At 40.5% G+C, this 23136-nt stretch overlaps 1 protein-coding gene across 1 annotated transcript in view; it reads right to left on the bottom strand.

Annotated features, from left to right (window-relative positions):
- fndc4a (fibronectin type III domain containing 4a) overlaps nucleotides 1–23136 on the bottom strand; it is a gene marked incomplete at its 5' end in the record, with an annotated part of 119794 nt that overhangs the window by 93991 nt on the left and 2667 nt on the right. The window contains 2 exons of the mRNA XM_060821264.1: nucleotides 16274–16478; nucleotides 20246–20376. Coding sequence (XP_060677247.1) covers nucleotides 16274–16478; nucleotides 20246–20376 — 336 coding nt within the window. The remainder of the gene's footprint in view (nucleotides 1–16273; nucleotides 16479–20245; nucleotides 20377–23136) is intronic.

A 23136-nucleotide genomic window follows, 5' to 3' on the forward strand; every position in this document is an offset into this window, starting at 1 on the left:
GTATAATTTACTTTGATGTGATAGCCATCATTACGGTGTCTATGAGGAAAAGCCAGCTAATGGACCTTACTGCCTTGAGATCCTTAGGTGATTCCCCATTAAGTACGTTACATCATCATACCGAAGGCATTCAATATTAATGCTTTCAGACACTTACACCCTGAGGCAACATCTCCCACCCCGGTTATTTTCTATAATGAATATTTATACATTTGTGGAAATAATATCTTCCCTCAAATCTTTGACTTCACAAATTTATAAAACATAGAAAAATACAGCGCAGTACAGGCCCTTCAGCCCTCGATGTTGCGCCGACCAAAGTCTACCTAACCTACACTAGCCCAATAACCTCCATATGCTTATCCAATGCCCGCTTAAATGACCATAAAGAGGGAGAGTTCACCGCTGCTACTGGCAGGGCATTCCATGAACTCACAACCCGCTGAGTAAAGAATCTACCCCTAACATCTGTCCTCTCCCTACCACCCCTTAATTTAAAGTTGTGTCCCCTAATAATAGCTGACTCCATTAACAGAAACAGGTTCTCAGTGTCTACCCTATCTAAACCCCTAATCATCTTGTACACCTCTATCAAATCTCCCCTAAACCTTCTTTTCTCCAATGAGAACAGCCCCAAGTGCCTCAGCCTTTCCTCATACGATCTTCCTACCATGCCAGGCAACATCCTGGTAAACCTCCTCTGCACTCGTTCCAATGCCTCCACATCCTTCCTATAGTATGGCGACCAAAACTGCACACAATACTCCAGATGAGGCCGCACCAGAGTCTTATACAACTGCAACATGACCTCAGGACTCTGGAACTCAATTCCTCTACCAATAAAGCCCAGTATACCATATGCCTTCTTCACAGCTCTATTTACCTGGGTGGCAACTTTCAGAGATCTGTGTACATGGACACCAAGATCCCTCTGCTCATCCACACTACCAAGTAGCCTACCATTAGCCCAGTAATCCATCTTCTTGTTACTCCTACCAAAGTGAATGACTTCACACTTAGCTACATCGAACTCCATTTGCCACCTTTCTGCCCAGCTCTGCAACTTATCTATATCCCGCTGTAACCTGCCACATCCTTCTTCGCTGTCCACAACTCCACCGACTTTTGTGTCATCCGCACACTTGCTCACCCAGCTTTCAAGCCCCTCCTCTAGATCATTTATAAAGATGACAAACAGCAATGGTCCCAAAACAGATCCTTGTGGAACACCGCTAGTAACTGCACTCCAAGATGAACCTATTCCATCAACTACTACCCTCTGTCTCCTTCCAGCCAGCCAATTCCTAATCCAAACCTCTAATGCACCCTCAATGCCATACCTCCGTAGTTTTTGCATTAGCCTACCATGGGGTACTTTATCGAACGCCTTGCTAAAATCCATATACACCACATCTACTGCTTTACCCTCATCCACCTCCTTAGTCACCTTCTCAAAGAACTCAATAAGGTTTGTGAGGCACGACCTGCCCTTCACAAAACCATGCTGACTATCCTTGATCACATTATTCCTATCCAGATGTTCATAAATCCTATCCCTTACAATTCTCTCTAAGACTTTGCCCACAACAGAAGTGAGACTCCCTGGCCTATAGTTACTCGGGCTATCCCTACTCCCCTTCTTGAACAAGGGGACCACATTCGCTATCCTCCAGTCTTCTGGCACTATTCCCGTAGACAATGACGACATAAAAATCAAGGCCAATGGCTCTGCTATCTCCTCCCTAGCTTCCCAGAGGATCCTAGGATAAATGCCATCAGGCCCAGGGGACTTATCTATTTTCATCCTTTCCAGTATTCCCCAGACCTCTTCCCTACATACCTCAAGGCCATCCATTCTAATCACTTGTGACTCAATATTCACATCAGCAACAGTGTCCTGTTCCTGAGTGAATACTGACGAAAAGTCTCTCCAATCTCCTCCGCCTCCACGCACAACTTCCCACTACTATCCTTGACTGGACCGATACCTACCCTAGTCATCCTTTTATTTCTGACATACCTATAGAAAGCCTTTGGGTTTTCCCTAATCCTACCAACTAAGGACTTTTCATGTCCCCTTCTCGCTGCTCTTAGCTCTCTCTTTAGATCCTTCCTGGCTACCTTATAACTCTCAATCGCCCCAACTGAACCTTCACGCCTCATCCTTACATAGGCCGCCCTCTTCCCTTTCACAAGGGATTCCAATTCCTTATTAAACCACGGCTCCCTCACAAGACCCTTTACTCCCTGCCTGACTGGTATGTACTTATCAAGGACACCCAATAGCTGTTCCTTGAACAATCTCCACATATCATTTGTGTTCTTCCCTTGAAGCCTATTTTTCCAATCCACACTTCCTAAGTCATGCCTCACCGCATCATAATTTCCCTGCCCCCAGCTATAACTCTTGCCCTGCAGTGCACACTTATCCCTCTCCATCACTAAAGTAAAAGTCACCGAGTTGTGGTCACTGTCCCCGAAGTGCTCACCTACGTCCAAGTTTAACACCTGGCCTGGTTCATTACCTAGAACCAAATCCAGTATAGCCTCACCTCTTGTTGGCCTGTCTACATATTGTGTCAGGAAACCCTCCTGCACACATTGGACAAACACCGACCCATCTAACGAACTCGAGCTATAGCTTTCCCAGTCAATATCTGGGTAGTTAAAGTCCCCCATAACAACCACCCTGCTACTTTCACTCTTCTCCTGAATCATCCTCGCAATACTTTCCTCTACTTCTCTCGGACTATTGGGAGGCCTGTAGAAAACTCCTAACAGGGTGACCTCACCTATCCTATTTCTAACCTCAGCCCAAACTACCTCACATGGCAAGTCTTCCTCCATCGTCCTTTCCACCGCTGTAATACTATCCTTGACAAGCAATGCCACACCACCCCCTCTTTTACCCCCATCTCTGACCCTGCTAAAACATTTAAACCCTGGAACCTGCAACAGCCATTCCTGCCCCTGTTCTACCCACGTCTCTGTAATGGCCACAACATCGAAGTCCCAGGTACCAACCCACGCTGCAAGTTCACCTACCTTATTTCTTATACTTCTGGCATTGAAGTATACACACTTCAAGCCACCTTTCTGTTTACAGGCACCCTCCTTCGAGATCGATGCCTTGTTCCTAACCTCCCTACACTCAAGGTCCTGTACCATAAAGCTACAGTCCAGGTTCCCATGCCCCTGCAGAGTTAGTTTAAACCCTCCCAAAGAGCACTAGCAAACCTCCCCCCAAGGATACTGGTACCCCTCAGGTTCAGGTGTAGACCATCCTGTTTATAGAGGTCCCACCTTCCCCAGAAAGAACCCCAGTTGTCCAGAAACCGGAATCCCTCCCTCCTGCACCATCCCTGTAGCCAATTTAGGCAGTCTGGAAATTTCATTATTCTACCAGAATATCTTTTGTTCATACTTAGAGGATTGCTGAGATTAAAGACTTTTGACTTTGACTTTGTTCCTGGCAGTGAAAATTCTAAAAATCCCTTTTCGGATGTTCCTTATTGGATTTGCAGCTGTCTCAGTTATACAAACATACACTTACTGCTAGTATTCAATCCCTTGATCAAACCTCTCCTCTTAATGTCATATATCTACCTGTTGTCCTTGGCCCAAATGTGTGAACCATCCAGAACTGAGACAGCTATTACAGAATGTAGTATAGCCTGCTTCACCCAATAGGACTGCTCCTTCTTATACATGTCTTGATAGTCTCTCTAGTGTAAATGTAGTCTTCAGCAACTATGATAATGATAGGCCACAATGACGTAGAATGGACTGGCAATTTAGCAATGTTATATAAAGTCAGCATTTTTCTTTAAAAGTGATTTCCACACTCAGTTTTCCCATTCAGATGTGAATTGGTGACACTGTCAACTCCAAAAACTGACTATAATTGACTGACACTCCCATTACCAAACAGAGGTTTGATAACGGACATGATCACATCAGTGATATCATATATTGCAAACATTTCATGCAAATCCTTGACTTTCATATATGTAGTGGTGGTGTGCAACTTTTTCCACCTCTATGCACCATAATAATAGTCAACAGATATAAGGTTTACCGGCAAAAATACAGAGGTCTGTTCCACTGTCTGGTGGATACAACAGCTCACGCCATTTGTGATAGCACAGATTTCACATTTGGTGTGAGATCTTCAATCTCTTTAGAAATTGTAGGCTGGCACATTGGTGGCCAACCTGTAGCTCTGGACTTCATGATCCACAATTGACTTCAGTGCATCTTGTCCTGGATGTCAACTTGAAGTGAAGCTGAATTAACTAGCCTTCCAACATATATCAGTAAGTCTTTCATGATCGTGAAATGCTGCGGGTGCTCAAATTAGATTTTCATGTTTAATCCACTTGACCATTGGTTAGCTAAACTCCAAAGTAATACCAACAAAACGTAATGCACCATCAATCTCTTTCCGCTTCTGTCACATTTGTTTGAAGGCTCAGTGGCCAATGTGTCACTATGGACCAAGTTTATGACTTAATTTCATGAACAAATATCAGGTCTAGCAAAGGCTGTTGACTGTCACTGTGGACAGTGCAAGTCCTGTCACTTGCAATGCCCCCTGCACATATACCACTTCATAGGTGAACCTCATGAGGCAGGGTTAGAATCTCTACACTCATGGAGGCATCCTTGCTCACTTTTTTCTCATCAGTGCTTTGTGTTCTGTCCTCATTAACACCTTGGATCTAAGGATGTGTTCTAAAAATTCTTCTGGATTACATACCATGTGTCTGTGTCTGATAATGTGCATGATGCAGAGTATATCAGCTTTCATCACCTGCCTGGTTCATCCTGGAAGAACACTGCTGTTAAGCCTACAGCTGAAACATCAGTGATTGTTGGTGTTTGGATTGCAATGGGTCAGCCCGTACATGTACATCAGCATGTTCTTAATGTTCTGAATAGCATCCTCTTGGTAAGAGTTTCAACATCAGTGCCACGTTTTCTTCAGCAGGTGCCTCAATGTTCTTGTTGTAGCTGCCAAATGACCCAAACACTTACCCAGTCGATTAACATCTCTACATATCTTTGGAGGTCATGAACTGATTTTGATCTATGAAATTCCTTCATGGCATTTATTTTCCTTGAGTCTGCATTCTTGATTATGAAGTATGCATACGTTCTTTGCTATGGAATACTTCCCATCTTGCAGAATTGCTTGTAGCTATCCCTCCTGTACCTTATAACTGCACTGCTATTAGCTGTGGACATATCTGTTCATGGTGGTATGCTACCTAATACTCACACCTATACTGAACTTAAAATTAATGAGATTGATACAGATACCTTCATGCCAAAAAGCTAGGTCAGAATCACCCATTTCTCCTAGGATTACTTCTTGCTATTCTTCTTTATGTGCCTGTCTACCTCATAAACTTCATGTGAGTAACTATTTGCCATCTTGCTGCTTATGACTGTCTCCTACTTTGAGAAAGTGAGGACTGAAGATGCTGGAGATCAGAGTCGAGAGTGTGGTACTGGAAAAGCACAGCAGGTCAGGCAGCATCTGAGGAGCAGAAAGATTGATGTTTCAGACATAAGCCCTTCATCAGGAATCTGTTTCCTGATGAAGGGCTTTTGCCTGAAACGTTGATTCTCCTGCTCCTCAGATGCTTCCTGACCTGCTGTGCTTTTCTAGCACCATACTCTCGACTGTGTCCTACTTTGACACATTTTCTAAAGATAATCTATTGTTTTAGAGATAATCTGTTTGATTATTAGCAGGGAATGATTTATGCCTGTGGCAATGGCAATGACAATGGCTTTTTGTATTTTGTGTCTGACCTACTCTCTGGACCAACTTCTCATGTGTGTCTTTATAGATTTTGTATCTTAAGAACTGAATGGTCTCATGTGATAAAGGTTTATCTTCTCCTCTTAAAAATGGTCTGTTGCTTCCAGACATCTATTTCCCTCATCATTTCAATGACTTTCTCTAGAAATACCTCTTTGAGCACAATAAATCTGACAAAAACTCATCAGCAATTCCAACAATAATCCTCTCTTCTATTAACTTTGATCTTAAATCACCATCGTTTTGTTTCTCTATTAATCTATAGAAATCATAAATTAAATTATTTATGTATTCCCTAGATGCTGAACATTTCTATTAAATATTGTTCTTTCAAAGAATTATTCAAAGAACCCTAATGTTAAGGTAATTGGCAAACACTTTTTCTACATCAAGAGTATCTATTGTTTCTTTTATATCAAAAGCTATAATGTTAGGTCTACTCCCCGTGCATTTGAATCATGTTTTCAGCTTATAATATAGTATACAATTTGAAAGTTGTTCTGTACTTTAAGAATGATGTTCTTTAAGACAATCAACTCAGTGCTCTATCTGGTCCATCTCTGAAATTAAATCTTTCTGGCAATATTATTTTTGCTGAGGTGATGATGCTCAATGAAAGATGCAAGTACTTCTATTTATTTCTCACTTTCTCAGCTTGTAAAATTGTGCTTTAGTTTTAAAACGTTCCTTCACCAATCAGTGTCTCATGTTAATTAACTCCCTGGATGAACACTGACTCAGCTCTGGTCCTGCAGACCACTGGCACCTTGTGTTATCTGTAATTGGCCTCATAGTGGCCAAAATTCCAACCAGGGCGAGTTCCAGCAACTCTCCTACTGTAGCACATCAGCTGGTTTGAAATGCTTTTAGCATTGACCACAGATTCGATCTTGTTGAGTCTTGCAACCAGGTTCTCTTCCAGATGCTGACTATTTTCACAAGCAACCTCTTCAAATTGTGTCTGAAGAAATATTCAGATCTCCGTCACTACCAACACAGTATAAAGCAGCTAAATGGAATCCACATTGTTTGCCCACATGTTGTATAAACAATCTATACCAATGTTTGTCTTTATGTGTTGTTTGTACAGTTGCTCACAATAAAGTAGATTTGGTTGCCCCTCTTCTTTAAGAGGAGTTCAGATGTAGACCATGCCAACAGTACAGACCACCCCTCTGCCCCAATACCAGTACTAGTGGCTCACGAACCCATGACTCCTACACTAATCTTTCAACCATATCTTCATCTGTCTAATTGTATGTAGGCACTGGCCTAGTGGTAGTAGTAGATTATTAATCCGGAGATCCAGGTAATGTTCTGGGACCTGGATTTGAATCTGCCATGGCAGCGAAAATGTGGAATTAAGAGTCTAATGAATACCATGAAACTATTGTTGATTGTCATAAAACCCAACTGGTGAACTAATGTCTTTTAGAAAAGGAACTTACAATGCCTACCTGGTCTAGCCTCACTGGGTCTGGTTAACTGTTAACTGTCTTCTGGGCAATACATTTTGGCCCAGAGATTATAATTTTTGAGGTTCTGCCTTTTACTTTAGTGTTGAGCCCCTCATACTCTCTGTGCAGAAATGTTTCTTTTTCTACCTAATGTTGTTGGCAACTACAGGGAAAACACCAACCAGCACCTCCCCAGTACAAATTCCCCAACCCTAGCAATTGCCATGCAACAGCCATTTAACTCTCACTCTTTGCTGCAAAGAATGTGTCAATCCCCTTTACTATACTATCACATACTATTACATTCCTTGTTGTTCCCTGTCCTTGAATGACTTCCAGTACCATGCAGCCATGGTCAGTTTACTCACTCACACTGCAGCCCCTACTCTTAACCAAAGAGGTGCACAGAACTGCAAACCTCATGGACAATTGCAAGGGCTGACACTGTCACACTTCTGTCTTCTGTGACCTTTTACTTGTTTCATCTCAGAGTCACAGCCTTGTGGTTCTAATCCCTGACAAAATTAGTGTCGTGACTGTATCCGGGTACAAAAAAAATCAAGGTAACATTTCCTATCCAAGGTAACATTTCCTATCACAATGTCTGCAGTTTAGCCTCCAACCCAAACTGAACTAAAGCTTCTTGAACTTTAAACACTTACTCCAGATATGTTTGTCCTGGATCATAAAGATCTATAGAAACCCCATATACTGTAGACTTGACAAATCATCTTGTTCTTCTTTGGTTAATCCAAAGAGTTATGAGAGGAAAGCGATGCAATTTTACAGCTTTTGTAGAGAAATATAAATGGCTAGAATATTTATATTGTCAGTAACAAAGTCCATTAAGATGATAAATGCGCACCAGTTCACTAGAGATGGGGAAACTCTGTATGGTGAGCTTTAATCCTTAATGAGTTTTAACTAATTAATTATATTATTCACTTACTCATATTACTTTTCATATATGATTAATTATTATATTATTTTAACACTTAAGAATATTGAAGACCGTAACCACTTCCAGACTGTCAAACAGGCAACACCTTTCTCCATAGTGGACCAAAGAGCAATTCCACTCTGCTACAGTAAGTCTAACTCTGTCTCTGTTTGCCTCATCTGCTCCTTTTTGCCAAAGTGTGATTTTTCTCTTGAAGCCAAGTATGTTGTTCATCAAACCGAGGTGATGTTGCTGGATCAGGTACATTTAGAATGGAAGAATTTTGTGATGAAGTAGCCAGTTTCAGAAGACTTAGCAGGACTGTAAAACCTCAGCCTCAACGGTACTTGCAAGAATGAGGTAAAGGCATTAAAATATCAATTTTCACACCTGTGAGACACTAGCTTATTTCAGAATGAAACAGCAATATTATCTGTGCGCTAATTTACACCATGATGCTCAGTAGCTATAGTGATTTGGCACCATCACTAAAACCAATTCACAATTCACACCTAATAATGCTTTCATTTGTGCTACAGCTGCCCAGCAGGGACTTGTGTCTTCAGCCATCAGCCAAAGCTCACCATACAGAGTTTCCCCTTCTCTAGTGAACAGCTGCATATTTATCATTTTAATGGACTTCGTTACTGACAATATAAATATTCTAGCATTTTATATTTCTACACAAAAGCTACAAAATTGAATAATTTTCCTCTCATAACTCTTTGGATTAAGAGTTTGGATTAAAGAAGAACAACTGACCACTGGAACACTTCAAACTTGTAGTTTTAGGTGACGTAGACCTAGAGAACAAGGACTTATTGGACCAGAGGTGCAGAAGCATGCTGGCCTCATGGGAAGGAGTCAGTGCAGAGAGGCTATCACAGAATAGAGTAAACCTGATTACATTCATCAGGTGACATAAATTACATAGCACACTATATTACTAATGGAATGCTGTAATTGACATGTTTGTGGTTTTCAATGTCATAGCACATGTAATATATAGCATAGTTTGTTTTGCATTGAGTCAGATATCTGGAGGATTATTACCAATTAACAATATACATTAAAATGACATCTCAGACGTATGTGCACAGTTTGGGTTACATGCTTAGAATTATTATGTCATATATAGTTGACTGACTAAGATATTAAAAAGCAGTCTGACTACCACCTGAATGTCTAGACATTATTTACAAACCTTTTCTATGAGAGTGCCACATTTCATGATGCTATCTATCTGAGATCTGTACAATGATGTGACAGAGATCAATCATTAAGTGAAAATTTGACTTGGGGTTATGGCATATATGATTGAAAATGAATGGAGAGATAGAGTTACCGTATGTCATTTTTACCTAGAGTCAAAATTGCCCTGAGTGTTGTACAAGGTGATTTCCTCTGTTCACATTTGTACTGAAGTTTTCCTATTTAAATGTGACATGCTATAAATACACAAACTGACAATGTAATGACCATGTGCCCATTGAATATCTCTACTGTAACCCTTAAAAGATATAAATTATTTCAAAGGCAATTCCTTTTTCAACTATATCTGCAGTCTGATTTTTATGCTTGGCATTTTGAAGTTCAATTTATATTTTTGAAACAGATTGACAAAAACAAGAATCAGTTAAGAGATAAATCAAAATATATTCAATGTAATTTAATAACATTTCTAGAACTTCAAAGCTGAGGCCTGCATTAGGGACTAACCTTCCTCAGCTAATCCTACTGCAATCAATTGGATAATGATCTCCTATCATTTAACTTTACGTAGCCAGTTTTCCCATTGGGTAAAAGTTAGAGAATGTAAAACAAATCTGCAGTTCCTCAATTCTTCACCAAAAGCCTAATGGCACTGACAACTTAGACAGAATTTCTTTTTTTAAATTGCTGAAAGAGCATTTTGGCCCATTACCCAATGGTAATGTAACCTTTACCCACTGTCACACTTCACTGAGTAACATTTACATAATACTACTGACCACTCAGCTGCTCCTCCCTGTTAAAAGCATAGAACATAGAACAATACAGCACAGAACAGGCCCTTTGGCCCTTGATGTTGCGCCGACCTGTGAACGATTCTCAGCTCGTCCCCCTACACTATCCCAAAATCATCCATGTGCTTATCTAAGGATTGTTTAAATCTCCCTAATGTGGCTGAATTGACTATATTAGCAGGTAATGCATTCCACACCCTTACCATTCTCTGAGCAAAGAACCTGCCTCTGACATCTGTCTTAAATCTATCACCCCTCCCCTCAATTTGAAACTATGCCCCTCGTACACGTTGAAGTAATCATCCTAGGGAAAAAAAACTTTCAATGTCTACCATCAGTTGTTCATTTAGGCTTCTATTCCATGGAATGACTTCAGTTTTCAGTTCACTATTTGAATTCAGGTTGATGGGAGAATACTTTTAGGGGAAGAGTTCATTTTAAAAAATTATCACAGACTGAAATGAAGGGGATAGGAGGCTTGTGTCTGAATTTTCAGAGAGTTGGGTAATCTTTGCACACCTTCAAAAATGGCGTGTGGGACCAATTTTACTAGTAGCAGAGAAAAGGCAAGACGTAGTTTACACAGGAGGGAAACTCCAACTCAGCAGAGCCATTTGAAGTGAGTGGTTAGTAGACAGTCAAACAGACTTCATTTTGGCTGTTGCAAGGGCCTTTACCACAGTTCAAGTGCTATGAATCGGTGGAATAGACGTAAATATTTGTGAAGGGTGAATAAGGCCTGTCTAACTGTCATGTTCTCAATTTTTAAAAAAAAATTCCTACCCTTGAAACGCTAAAAAGAAAGCTTGTAGCTGCCAGTGAGAGCTTACTAATAAAAGACAGTCTGCTGGGCTGCTTTGATTGATTGGCTATCTGTCGGAGATTGGAAACAATGCACTTGGTCACGTAGCTTCACTAGAAAACTTTGCTGGCATTTCCTAAGGTTATATTATTATGAATGCTTAGCTGATTTGTAAAAGCTAAAATGATTTTAACTGAAAATCACGTTCACAGTTTGACTGAAACGGATTTTAAAGGAGTAACTGTCTTTAATATAGGGCCTGAATAGAAGCCAGTGTGTTTTGAGAAGAAGTTAACCACTTGAGGAGATTTAGAAGCTGTGCTGTTTTATCAATGAAATTTAATGAATTCGTTTATGGAATTAGATTCGATTACTTACAGTGTGGAAACAGGCCCTTCGGCCCAACAAGTCCACACCGACTCGTATACCACCCAGACCTATACTCCTACATTTACCCCTTCACCTAACACTACGGGCAATTTAGCATGGCCAATTCACCTAATTTATGCATTTTTGGATTGTGGGAGGAAACCGGAGCACGCGGAGGAAACCTACACAGACACGGGGAGAATGTGCAAACTCCACACAGAGAGTCGCCTGAGGCGGGAATTGAACCTGGGTCTCTGGCGCTGTGAGGCAGGAGTGCTAACCACTGTGCCACCCACATTTGGTGAATTGGTTGGGAGGAGGACAACGAGAATATTTAATCAGGTGGCAGTGTTACAGACAGGGAGCCCACCATCTTCCAGCCTACATCCTGATTAAATCCATATCAAGAAAATCAGCTTCCTGCCCACTGCCAGCTAAGGACCTTAACTGGCCAATTAACACTCATCAGTAAGGCCCTCATTAAACTGACACAGATAACCAGGAGATTTAGAATCTCCTCAGAAAGGGAAAAAAACTGACACTGATACTAACCTCGTGGCCATTGCACAACATAAAATTAGATTAGATTACCTACAGTGTGGAAACAGGCCCTTCAGTCCAACAGGTCCACATCGACCCTCCAAAGAGCAACTCACCCAGAGCCATTCCCCTACATCTAATACTAAAGTCAATTTAGCATGGCCAATTCATCTAATCTGCACATCTTTGGACTGTGGGAAGAAACCCACGCAGACATGGGGAGAATGCACAAACTCCACACAGAGAGTTGCCCGAGGCAGGAATTGAACCCGGGTCTCTGATGCTGTGAGGCAGCAGTGCTAACTGCTGTGCCACCATGCCACCCTAGCAAAGCCATACATAGTTGTTTGTTGGAGGATGGAATAGGGGCATTGGGGCTGTGTTCACTTCTTCAAACACACTCAGTACATGAAGGAGGAATTCAGAATTGGGAATAGGGTGCCTGCTGAGAGCCACCAATATCCTTTCTGTTGAAAGCCTTCATCCCACCTTCTTTACCCATCATTCCAACCTGAGCCTCTCCCATTTGTAGCTTGAATCCATCCACAATCCTGATTTTTGGATTGGTGTTGCGCCATCTGCAACCTTGGTCTCCTAAGGAGCATTGCCACTCAATGACTGATTAGCTGGCAGATCTTGGCAGGTAATCTTCTCTGTTCCTGGGTTCCTTGAACTCATGGAAAGCATGTGGCACTTAAGTTGAGGGGCCTTCACAAAGATTTAATGCAGGGTTCTCGATGGCTCTCCAGTCAGTGGATGACACCCCTCCTGACTATTAAATACCACCTGATGAACTGCAATTACATTCATAATTTAGAGCGTACAAGTCAGAGATGCATTAGTTTACAAAAGCTTTTCTTTCTATTCTATATGGTGTTTGAGGTCTGCCCATAGTGGATTGTGGGTAAATGGCTGTGCCAGTGTCAGAATGTGTATGAAAGGCATTGAGCTGGCATTGAGGGTGTTAGGGGTCATGTGGGTGCTACTAGAATGAATGAGAGGCCAAGAGGTGTAAAGGCCTAACAGTTTCTCAAACAACTGGCACAAATTCCCAGAGAACTGGGGTAGGCCTTTTAAATAGCCCACCTTAGCTCCCCTCTATCCCTGTGCCACCTAGTCCTTGAGATTCCAAGTCAATGGCCCTGACTCCATTCTGTACCTGACTTCCTGCTAGCGTTGCAGAGAGTTCCATGTGATTTAGGTTACTTTTTTACAGAGACAGGCTTGACAAGTCTTTTCCTCACTACCCACTTCCGTAGCCAAACTCCAACTCTTTATATATCCCTATTTTGGTTACCAAAGGTGGAATATAGAGAGAAGTCATCTCTGTATATTTTCCTGCAGAAACTATTAAGATTTCTGTGTCCTCCTCCATCTCCACCACTGTGCTTTCAACTGTATGTACATCTCCTCTGCCAGAAATCAAAACCCAATCTAAATCAGAATGTATATCTTTAAAATGCTGATTCCATTATTTCTCCATACATTGATCCAAGTAGCAGCTGCCACTGACCACACATCACCTCAGAACTATAATTGAGTTCAACCCCTCATGAATTGACATGAGTGATTGACTGGTTAAGGTTTAAGTTGTTTGACTGCAATACATTTCCAATTGATCAAATAAAGTCACAGTAAAGGTCAAACTAGATTTGCAATTATATCTTCTTTTGGCATTGCATGATTTTGTGTTAAGTCAGCTGTGATATTAAGTTTTTTAGTTATACAGGTTGTTTGGTTCAAAACTTATTAATTAAGAATGTGAAATGTATTTTATTCAATGTTTAACATGATCAGTCTGATAAGAATTAGCAGATTAGTGAACTAGTTAAAATATTCTCTTCATAGTCAGAATAATTCAGTGGTCTCAAGGGAATAAAATAACACCAGTGAAGTTAAACTATCAGTCCCTGAGACACCTTTGATAGCAGATGGCATAGATAGATCTCAGATATAGTCACCAACATTTGTATTGTTGTGTAGTCACTTTTTTTCAGAAAAGGTGCAAGTTCTTTCAAAGAACGTGCATGTATGTTTACTTTAGCGATGGAAAGGGACAGGTATATACCACAGGACAAGAGTTATAGCTGGGAGAAAGGCAATTATGAGGCAAATAGGCAAGATTTAGGATGCATAGAATGGGGAAGGAAACTGCAGGAGATAGGCACAATTGAAATGTGAAGCTTGTTCAAGGAATAGCTACTGTGTGTCTTTGATTAGCTACAGAGCTGGGTTCAGAAATAGCAAATGGAGTTTAATGTGGAAAAGTGTGAGATGATTCACTTTGGAAGGAGTAACAGGAATACAGAGTACTGGGCTAATGGTAAGATTCTTGGTAGTGTGGATGAGCAGAGAGAACTTGGTGTCCATGTGCATAGATCCCTGAAAGTTGCCATGTAGGTTGATAGAGTTGTTTAGAAGGCATACGGTGTGTTAGGCTTTATTGGTGGAGGGATTGAGTTTCGGAGTCAAGAGGTCATGTTGCAGCTGTGCAAAATGCTGGTGCGGCCACACTTGGATTATTGCGTACAGTTCTGGTGGCTGCTTATACGAAGGATGTGGAAGCATTGGAAAGCGTGCAGAAGAGATTTACCAAGATGTTGCCTGGTATGGAGGGAAGGTCTTATGAGGAAAGGCTGAGGGGTGAGGCTGTTTTTGTTAGAGAGAAGAAGGTTAAGAGGTGACTTAATAGCGACATACAAGATGATCAGAGGATTAGATAGGATGGACAGTGAGAGCCTTTTTCCTCGGATGGTGATGGCTAGCATGAGGGGCATAGCTTTAAACTGAGGGATGATAAATATAGGACAGATGTCAGAGGTAGGTTCTTTACTCAGAGAGTAGTAAGAGTGTGGAATGCCCTGCTTGCAACTGTAGTAGATTCGCCAACTTTAAGGACATGTATATGGTCACTGGATAAACATATGGATGATAATGGAATAGTGTAGGTTAGATGGGCTTCAGATTGGTTTCACAGGTCAGTGCAACATTGAAGGCTGAAGGGCCTGTAATGTTCTATGTTCTACATAATTCACTATTGATGAGCATCTCATCTGATCAGATCTGTTGAATTTGAATCCAAAAGATTCATACAATTTGTCAAAAGAAAGTTGCAGATGTAAGAGAAGAGCTGTTTCAAGTGTTAGAAAAAAATAGCAAATGCATCCTTAGTTACAGCTTGTTTTGCAAATAACCATAAGTGGCTTCATAAATAAGGCTGAAACTTTTGCTTTAAACTCTAAAAATAACCAACGTAGTGTACAAAATCCCATGCAAGGACTGCACAAAACACTACATAGGACAAACAGGAAGACAGCTAACAACCCGCATCCACGAACACCAACTAGCCACGAAACGACACGACCAGCTATCCTTAGTACCACACACACAGACGACAAACAACATGAATTTGACTGGGACAACACTACTATTATAGCGCAAGCCAAACAGAGAACAGCCAGGGAATTCCTCGAGGCATGGCACTCATCCACTGATTCCAGCAACAAACACATTGACCTAGACCCAATATATCGGCCACTGCAGCGGACAGCAACTGACAACCGGAAGCGGCAGAGACAAGCCACTATAAATGCCGAAGGAAACATGACAGAAGCGCTTCACAGGAGGCTCCCAAGCACTGAGGATGTCACCTAGAAAGGGGATGAAACGTTTGCAACAAAAACTCCCAGCTTGGCGAACAGAACCACAACAATAATAAAAGTCCAGTTGATAACAGACAACACAAAACATAGTTTATATTCTACAAAAGTAGAGAGACTCAAAGTATACATCCTGATCATTGCAGAAAACTGGTAGAATCTATTTTAAAAAGAAACAATGATACGAACTAGTATACATAGTAATTGGGAGAAATTGTCTCTGAGGGTCTTCATTAAAGCAACTTCATAATAAATCTCTGAGACAAAAGAGTTTATAACTGATATTATAACTGAGAATGACAGAATCGATTGACAACTGCAGCATTGCAATTCAAATCAGTGACTTTTGATATGTAATCTTGTACCCAAGGACATTGTTGTTAACTATATATTAGAAAATTCAAATCTATAACTCTACAACAGATTAAAGCACAGTTATATTCTAATTTTAATCATTCATACCCTATCTGCACTTTGATTTTCTATAATTTCTACCAGTCATTCTTAGTACATACTTGGTGTGCAATGAACAAACTATATTTATTTTCTATTATTGGGGTTCATCATCCAAATCTCAGTCAGTGTTGGCAACACCTGAAACAAAAGGCAACTGTAAGCAATACAATTACAAATCACAAAACCAGAATAAACAATCAATTAATGATCTCACCTTTATTTGAGCTATTTGAAGGCACCCAATCGGTTTCCTTTAGAGTTCTGAACTGAACACGCTTGCTTGCCCGACTTTCCCCATTCAGACCAACTGACTGAACTTGAATCACATATTCTGTGTCTTCCTCCAAATCCCACAGCACACAAGCTCGATTTGTTGTATTCACCTCACGGATAGATCTTTGCATCTGACCATCTTTCCTCTGCATCAAACAGTAAATTGAAAAAGGAGTTGATGCTAAGTATATGATTCTGATTAAAGTTCAGCTCAGACTTCATGAACTGCCTGTATGGTCACCTCATCAGTATATAGTTCATGAAAACAATTGCAATTCCATAGCAAGATCTGCCAAATCATGTCCTGATCATTATCTCCTCTACAAGGAAAAGGTTTGATTTTATAAACTCTTTCGAGACGTCAAACCTTAATTGAAGTCCAAGCATGAGTGTTGCATCTACTAATTAATTGCAAATCAATCTGTTTCTAATTTTCATTGTTTGAGAAATGAGAGAGGAAAGAAAGGAGGACCTACAAATTCAGGAGAATCAATTTGGAGTGCACGGAAGGCATACAGAGTACAATGGCAGTGTCTGAATGGCAAGGCTGGAAATAACACAAAATTCATCCTCAGCCCTCATTTTTACAAAGATGGAGAGCTACGGATAACTCGAGGCAAATTGCCCAGTACAGTGTGCTTAATAATTTGATACTGTTAACAACAGCCCTCAGGCAGGTGAGGAAGGACAAATGTATGTCAGGCAGAAGTGGAGTTAGATTGTTTGTGATGGAGCAACTGATAGCTGGCAAGGCTGTCTTCCATGTTCTGTTAAAATGAGTTTAAGAGCAGCACTCCTGCTGCTCTGGTTCCTCTTTCAGGCAAGTACCTTTTAGAAACTTTGCTTTGTTGTGGCTTTTTTTTATTGGTAACTGTTGCCTCACAGCAAACTGATCTTTCCAGGGAGTTTAAATAAGCATTAGGTTTGTTATTTGCAAATGCAAAGATCCTAACCTCTATTAGAAGGGGTTAAGAGATTTAAGTAAGGTGAATGCATTTTAAGCATACCACACGAGCTCACTGCCTTCTCATAGAGTTGAATGTCATGACTTCTTAGTGTCTCTTAAGGTTCTTAGGGAACCAGTTAACATATTTCAGTCAAGTTCGCTCTGTGTAATTGGCAGCCCAATTTAAAATTCATTGCAGCAGTGCATCTTTCTCAGGGTGGAGAAATCTGGCAGTGAAATACAGGAGGGAGTTGCCAGCATATGAGTACTGTGCCCAGTATTCCTGCGAGCCAAAAAGAACAGGTGTGCCCTACAAGGAAGGCTCCACTGCAGGCCCCTCTTTTTTTCTACCCTGTCTAATTTACCCTTTCTAATTTACAGCTGCTAAGGTTCTTCTTCAAAATACTCTTATAAGCATCCCATCACTGCTTTTCTGTTTAGGCTAATGATTTGGACAATGGTCAGACAAAAACACAACAAAAGAATGGTAGTAGGATGCTGAAACTTGATGCCACAAGGAATAGTTGATGCAAGTTGGGTGATGCATTTTACAGGAAGCTAGACAGACTAGAAGAAAAATATCAATAGAAGGATATGGTAATAGGGCTAGATGAAGGGCAAATGAGGCAGAGGAGACTTATGTGGGCTGTTTGAGCTGTAACAGCACATGAACTTTCTTTAAAAATCATTGTTCTTTTTTCAATAATGATGTTCCCCAAGTGCCTATGATAATTTCATCTGCTTCTCATGCCATTTGGAGGCATTCATTTTGACAGATGTGAAAACTACCTTCTGGAGGCGGTCATGACATTGGAAGAATGTTGCCTTTGTTTTGCAGCATGTGACTGATTCAGAATTATTAATGATGATGATTAAGAATGCAAGGGAAATTTTCTAGTTAGTGCAATGTCGGAGTTCCTGCTGGATGAGATTTTACTGCATCTATTTTCCAACTAAGACAACTAATAATTAGATTTCTAATCAACAGCAATGGAAAAGTGATGCCTCTGGGTTAACAGTTCAACATAAAAGAGATTCAAATAAATAAAATTATTCAAAGAATGCGAGATTGCATGAATACACAAGGTTGGCTTTTTAATTCAATAATAAGTCTTGGGTCACTAAAAATGGGATAATGTTGAGTAAGAAGTTGTATTGGTGACAAGTTCAATTTTCAAGGCTACCTACAAAGCTTAACAACTTCTGCTTTCCCTCTCTCCCAAACATCCCATTAAAGTATTTATACCAACTGTGATTACAGTAATTATAATGCCTACTGAAAAATGATAGAAAGGACAGAGCTGGTTCATCTTAACAAACAAACATCAGGTCAAATTAATACCACCTACAGATAAAATTCTCACCTCACTCTTTAAAGTGATCTATACTTGAGCTAAAAGTCTAAATTAAAGTAATAACAATTAGTGAAAAAAAATCAATAAACAATGCACATCTACAAAACCGAAACAAAATGGATAAGATTCACCATGATCATCTTGGTGCTGCATTGCAAGAGTTCATTAGAAACCAGCAACAGCAGGAAACTGAATTAGAACTGGTATGCAGCTGTGAGAGCATACTGGAGAACTGAAGTGCTGTACCGTGATGATGTACACAGCTGCTGTCACTGACAGTGTGGTGGAATGATGTTGGCTGGGGGTCAGATGATAAGGACATAGTTAAAAGGTAATTTTAAAACCCCCATGGTGACAGAGGCTTGTGCTGCTTTCATGGCCATTTAAATTTAAAGATCTAACTCCATGCACAGGAAGGCCACCCACTCTAGAGGGCAGGCAGTCTAATGTAAATTGGAGTAATTTGAAGATTCTGTACTATTAACAGGGTGATATATCTTTTCTGGTAAAAATGTGGATCCAGGTCCATACAAGTCCTAGGGTTCTCTATGAGCTGAAGAGAGCCTGTTTCTGACACTTTGGGTCTTGCCTTCTGGGCTCCGTTCCAACCTGTACCAGTTTTTTGGGACCATCTGTGCTATCTAGCAGCAGCTCAACAAACCCAACTCCAATAATCTGGGCTCCGAACCACCAGCGATGATGTCATTCCCAGTGGCTTTTGGCAGTGACGGAGTAACAAACGAGGCCCAAGAATTAAAATCTCTCTCTCACCTCATAATCAAGGGGGCTAGGCAGTTTGCTCCACTTCAATCTCCATGTTGTGTTCAAAGTTAAAAATAATTGTTAAGTTTTAAATTCACTTGCATCAATCAAATTCAATCAATCAATTCCAAACTGTAAGAATTCTAATTTGAATTCATAATGCAGAATCTGTTTTTTTTTCATTATGAATGGAGCTGGGAAGTGGGGCCATAGGAGAGAAGCAGGTCAAGGTCAAGGGAGGGGAGGGAAGTCTGGTAGTGTGGTTGAAGGAGGGGAACAAGGCCAAGAGAAGGGGAGAAGGAACTTGGAGGGGGGTGGTGTTAGGAATCCTAAGGGAAGAGGTATCCCAGGGGAGAAGACAGGGCACAGGTAAGGGGAGAGGGGCTGGAAGAAGAGACCACAATAGGGGTAGATGAAGACAACATAACTGATCTTCTGAATCCTTTCCTTTTTAGAGAAATGGTGAAATGATCTCAAAAAATTACAGTGTACCAAGACTGTTGTGTTTTGAACAGCTTTCATTGTAGGGAGAAGAAGATAGAATTTTTATATCAGTATCGGTGGTCTAAAATAAAAATTGTTGTTATACTACCTAATATGGGAGATAGAACATTGTTCTTGTCCATTAACCATTCCAAATCCTTGGGCATTTAGCAGCAAAAATTCCACAACTAGAAGTCTCCTCAACTTCTGGAACAAGACATTTATTAACTTCTGGGAGTCAATTCAATTTTTCTGATATTGATTACAATGAAAACTAGCAGTTGCTGAACAAAACTGCATCGAACAGCAGTCTGCTGAGATTTCATAAACTGCAGCTAAGAATTGAAATGATTTTGTGAAGCATTACCAATTGTGAAATGGCATAACCAATGATAATATCTCCTTCAGGTACATCCCAGGACACAGTGGCAGAGTTGGCCTTCAGGTGACTGACAGTGACATTGACAGGAGCAGGTGGTCTATCCGCTGAAAAACACAAATCAATGGTTGACATTAGAGTCATTGTCCCTTGCAATTACCAACACTCCTGATAAATATTTATCTTACTGATTAATGGTACATTGACATGTTCATCCAGTAGCAAATGTAAAATATGTGCTGCTAATTTTGTGATCCTAAAGATGATGTTTTACTGATAAAAAACTTTGATTCATTTTATTAGTTCTCTGTGAACCATTTTATACCACTGTGAAATGATGTCATTTGCAAAATGTTTCCTCCATTAAGTCTGTGTCACTATTGTTACCACTCTATTCTCTTTCAGGCAGAAAGAATGTGGTGTCTGTGTTTCCAACTTCTTAACCTTATAGATTTATGATGGGTGATATTAATAATAATAATTCACAGGGCAAATTCTTAATTGTTGAATGGTTCAAGTCTTCTTGGCATTTACTGTTTTGTTCCATCAGAATTTCCAGCTCATTTTGAAACTTTTGATTCTACACCCTGGATTGTTCTCACTCTATCAAGATAGGCACACCTAAATCTACAAACCATTGCTCTAAACACATAATTAACACATTAAACATTATAAGTTCTGCTGGGAGGTCCATTGTGTCCTAATGTAAACTACAGAATTTTGTGGACATCTTGACAATATGCCTCTGACCATCCTATGTTTGCTATTGAACCTGAAAAAAATCTAATCACTTTCCTTTCTCACGTGACTAAAGTTGGCCTCTCAACTGAAATTTCTCTGCTTACCTGTATGAAAGATATTGAGGGTTATCATGCTATATTATACCACGATTTAGTGCATTCAATCATGTGTTTCACTTGCAGATTAACTTGCTTGGAGATTGTTTAAGAGTGACAGCCTCGTGATGTTTTTATTATGGTTCACAATGTCACATTAATGATAATAGTTGAACAATCAATCACTCATCAGGTATTGATTATCACTGTGGGTTGGTTTATTTGAGACAGTAAAATGCAAGTTGTGAAATGGACATTACAGCAGAACAATTGATTTGAGAGTGTGCAGCTTGCAAGCACAAAGCAGGCAAACAACCACGCAGAGTCACACCATTGAGCAACATTTAGACTCCTTAACAGAGGACTCTCTTAAAAGTATAATACAGATATAATAGTGAAAATTAACTTCAGAGCTCCTGAACTCTTGTAAATACCTGATGAATCAGGTTAGATCCTATTGCTTCATTATTGTCCACCGCCATGTGATTGTGATATTACATCTGATTGTTTAGCACAAAGCCATTCTTTGCAAGGAGAAATATAATGCCACTCAATTGTCATGAGTTATATTCAATCCCCCATTTTCTGTCTTGACTTCAATCATGTTGTTTTGGACAGGAACAAAATGAAGGCTGGCCACTTTGTTGATCAGAAAGGAATATCAGCACTTTTTAGGACTCCATCTAGGACAACAATCTACTTTGTTAAGCTGTGCTTGGCTCAACAAGGCCTTAAAGAATTACAACAAGATTTCCTACTCTCATATGCCATCCTGCCTTTAGAAGGGCTAATATACTATTTGCTTTGCTAATTGTAAAAATCCATTTGTTTGACTAAGAGTAATAAATTACAGGAAAAAATCTTTTGTCCTTACTTGATCTGGCCTTCATGTGAATCCAAACTCTCACATCTTGTAGCTGCCCTCTCAAATGGCCTAGAAAGCTATTCAATTGTGTCTACTCACTATGAATTCAAAAGTGTGGTGCTGGAAAACCACAGCAGGTTAGGCAGCATCCAACGAGCAGGAACACATTCCTGATGAAGGGCTTGTGCCCAAATATTGACTCTCCTGCTCCTCAGATGCTGCTTGACCTGCTGTGCTTTTTCAGCGCCACACCTTTCGACTCTGATCTCCAGCACCTACAGTCCTCACTTTCTTCTACTCACTATGAACACTAATAAAAGGAATTAAACCAGACAGGCCACATGGCATTGACTCAGTCATTGAGAAACCTAGTCCTGGTCAATTTGCAACATCCTCTTTTGTAACATCTGGGGGCCTGTGCGAAAAGTAAGGAGATTTTCTACAGACCTGTTAAGCAACAGTGTGACATTGTCTGTAAGTTATGATTTTGTGAATGTATGTCACGGACACCACTGTCACTATTGCTGGCTATGTCCTGTCCCATTTGACAGACCCAGCTGAGTCGCCGAACAGTGGTATACAGTCAAAAGGACTTGCCCTGAGATTCCTTAACATTGAGTCATAGAGTCATACAGCATGGAAACAGACCTTCTGTCCAACTCATCTATGCCCTCCAAGTTTCCCAAACCAAATGAGTCCCATTTGCTTTTGTTTGGCCCATATTCCTCTAAAATCTTTCTTACTCATGTAGCTATCCAAATGTCTTTTAAAAGTTGTAACTGTACCTGCACCTATCACTTCCTCTGGCAGTTTATTCCAAACTTGAAACTCAGTCTGTGGAAAAAGTCACCCCTCAGGTCCCTTTTAATCTCCTCTCACCTTAAAAATATGCCCCTTACTCCCCTACTCTGAGGAAAGACCTTTGACATTCAAATTATCTATGCCCGTCATGAATTTATAAACCTCTCTTACGTCACCACTCAAACTCTGGACTGATTGACTCCAGACCCGTGACGTTTCATGGCACAGGGGCAAATTTAACTGAGGAAGTATCCTGCTGACCATGACCATCACAGCACACTGCCACTCTCCCTCTGCCCGCACCCCCCAAACACCTTCCAACTGATAATTACATGTTTAATTCAATGCTGAACAACAGCTGGAAGATGTACTGAGGT

This window comes from Hemiscyllium ocellatum, chromosome 3 (genome assembly GCF_020745735.1).
Source record: "Hemiscyllium ocellatum isolate sHemOce1 chromosome 3, sHemOce1.pat.X.cur, whole genome shotgun sequence".
Lineage (NCBI taxonomy): Eukaryota > Metazoa > Chordata > Chondrichthyes > Orectolobiformes > Hemiscylliidae > Hemiscyllium > Hemiscyllium ocellatum.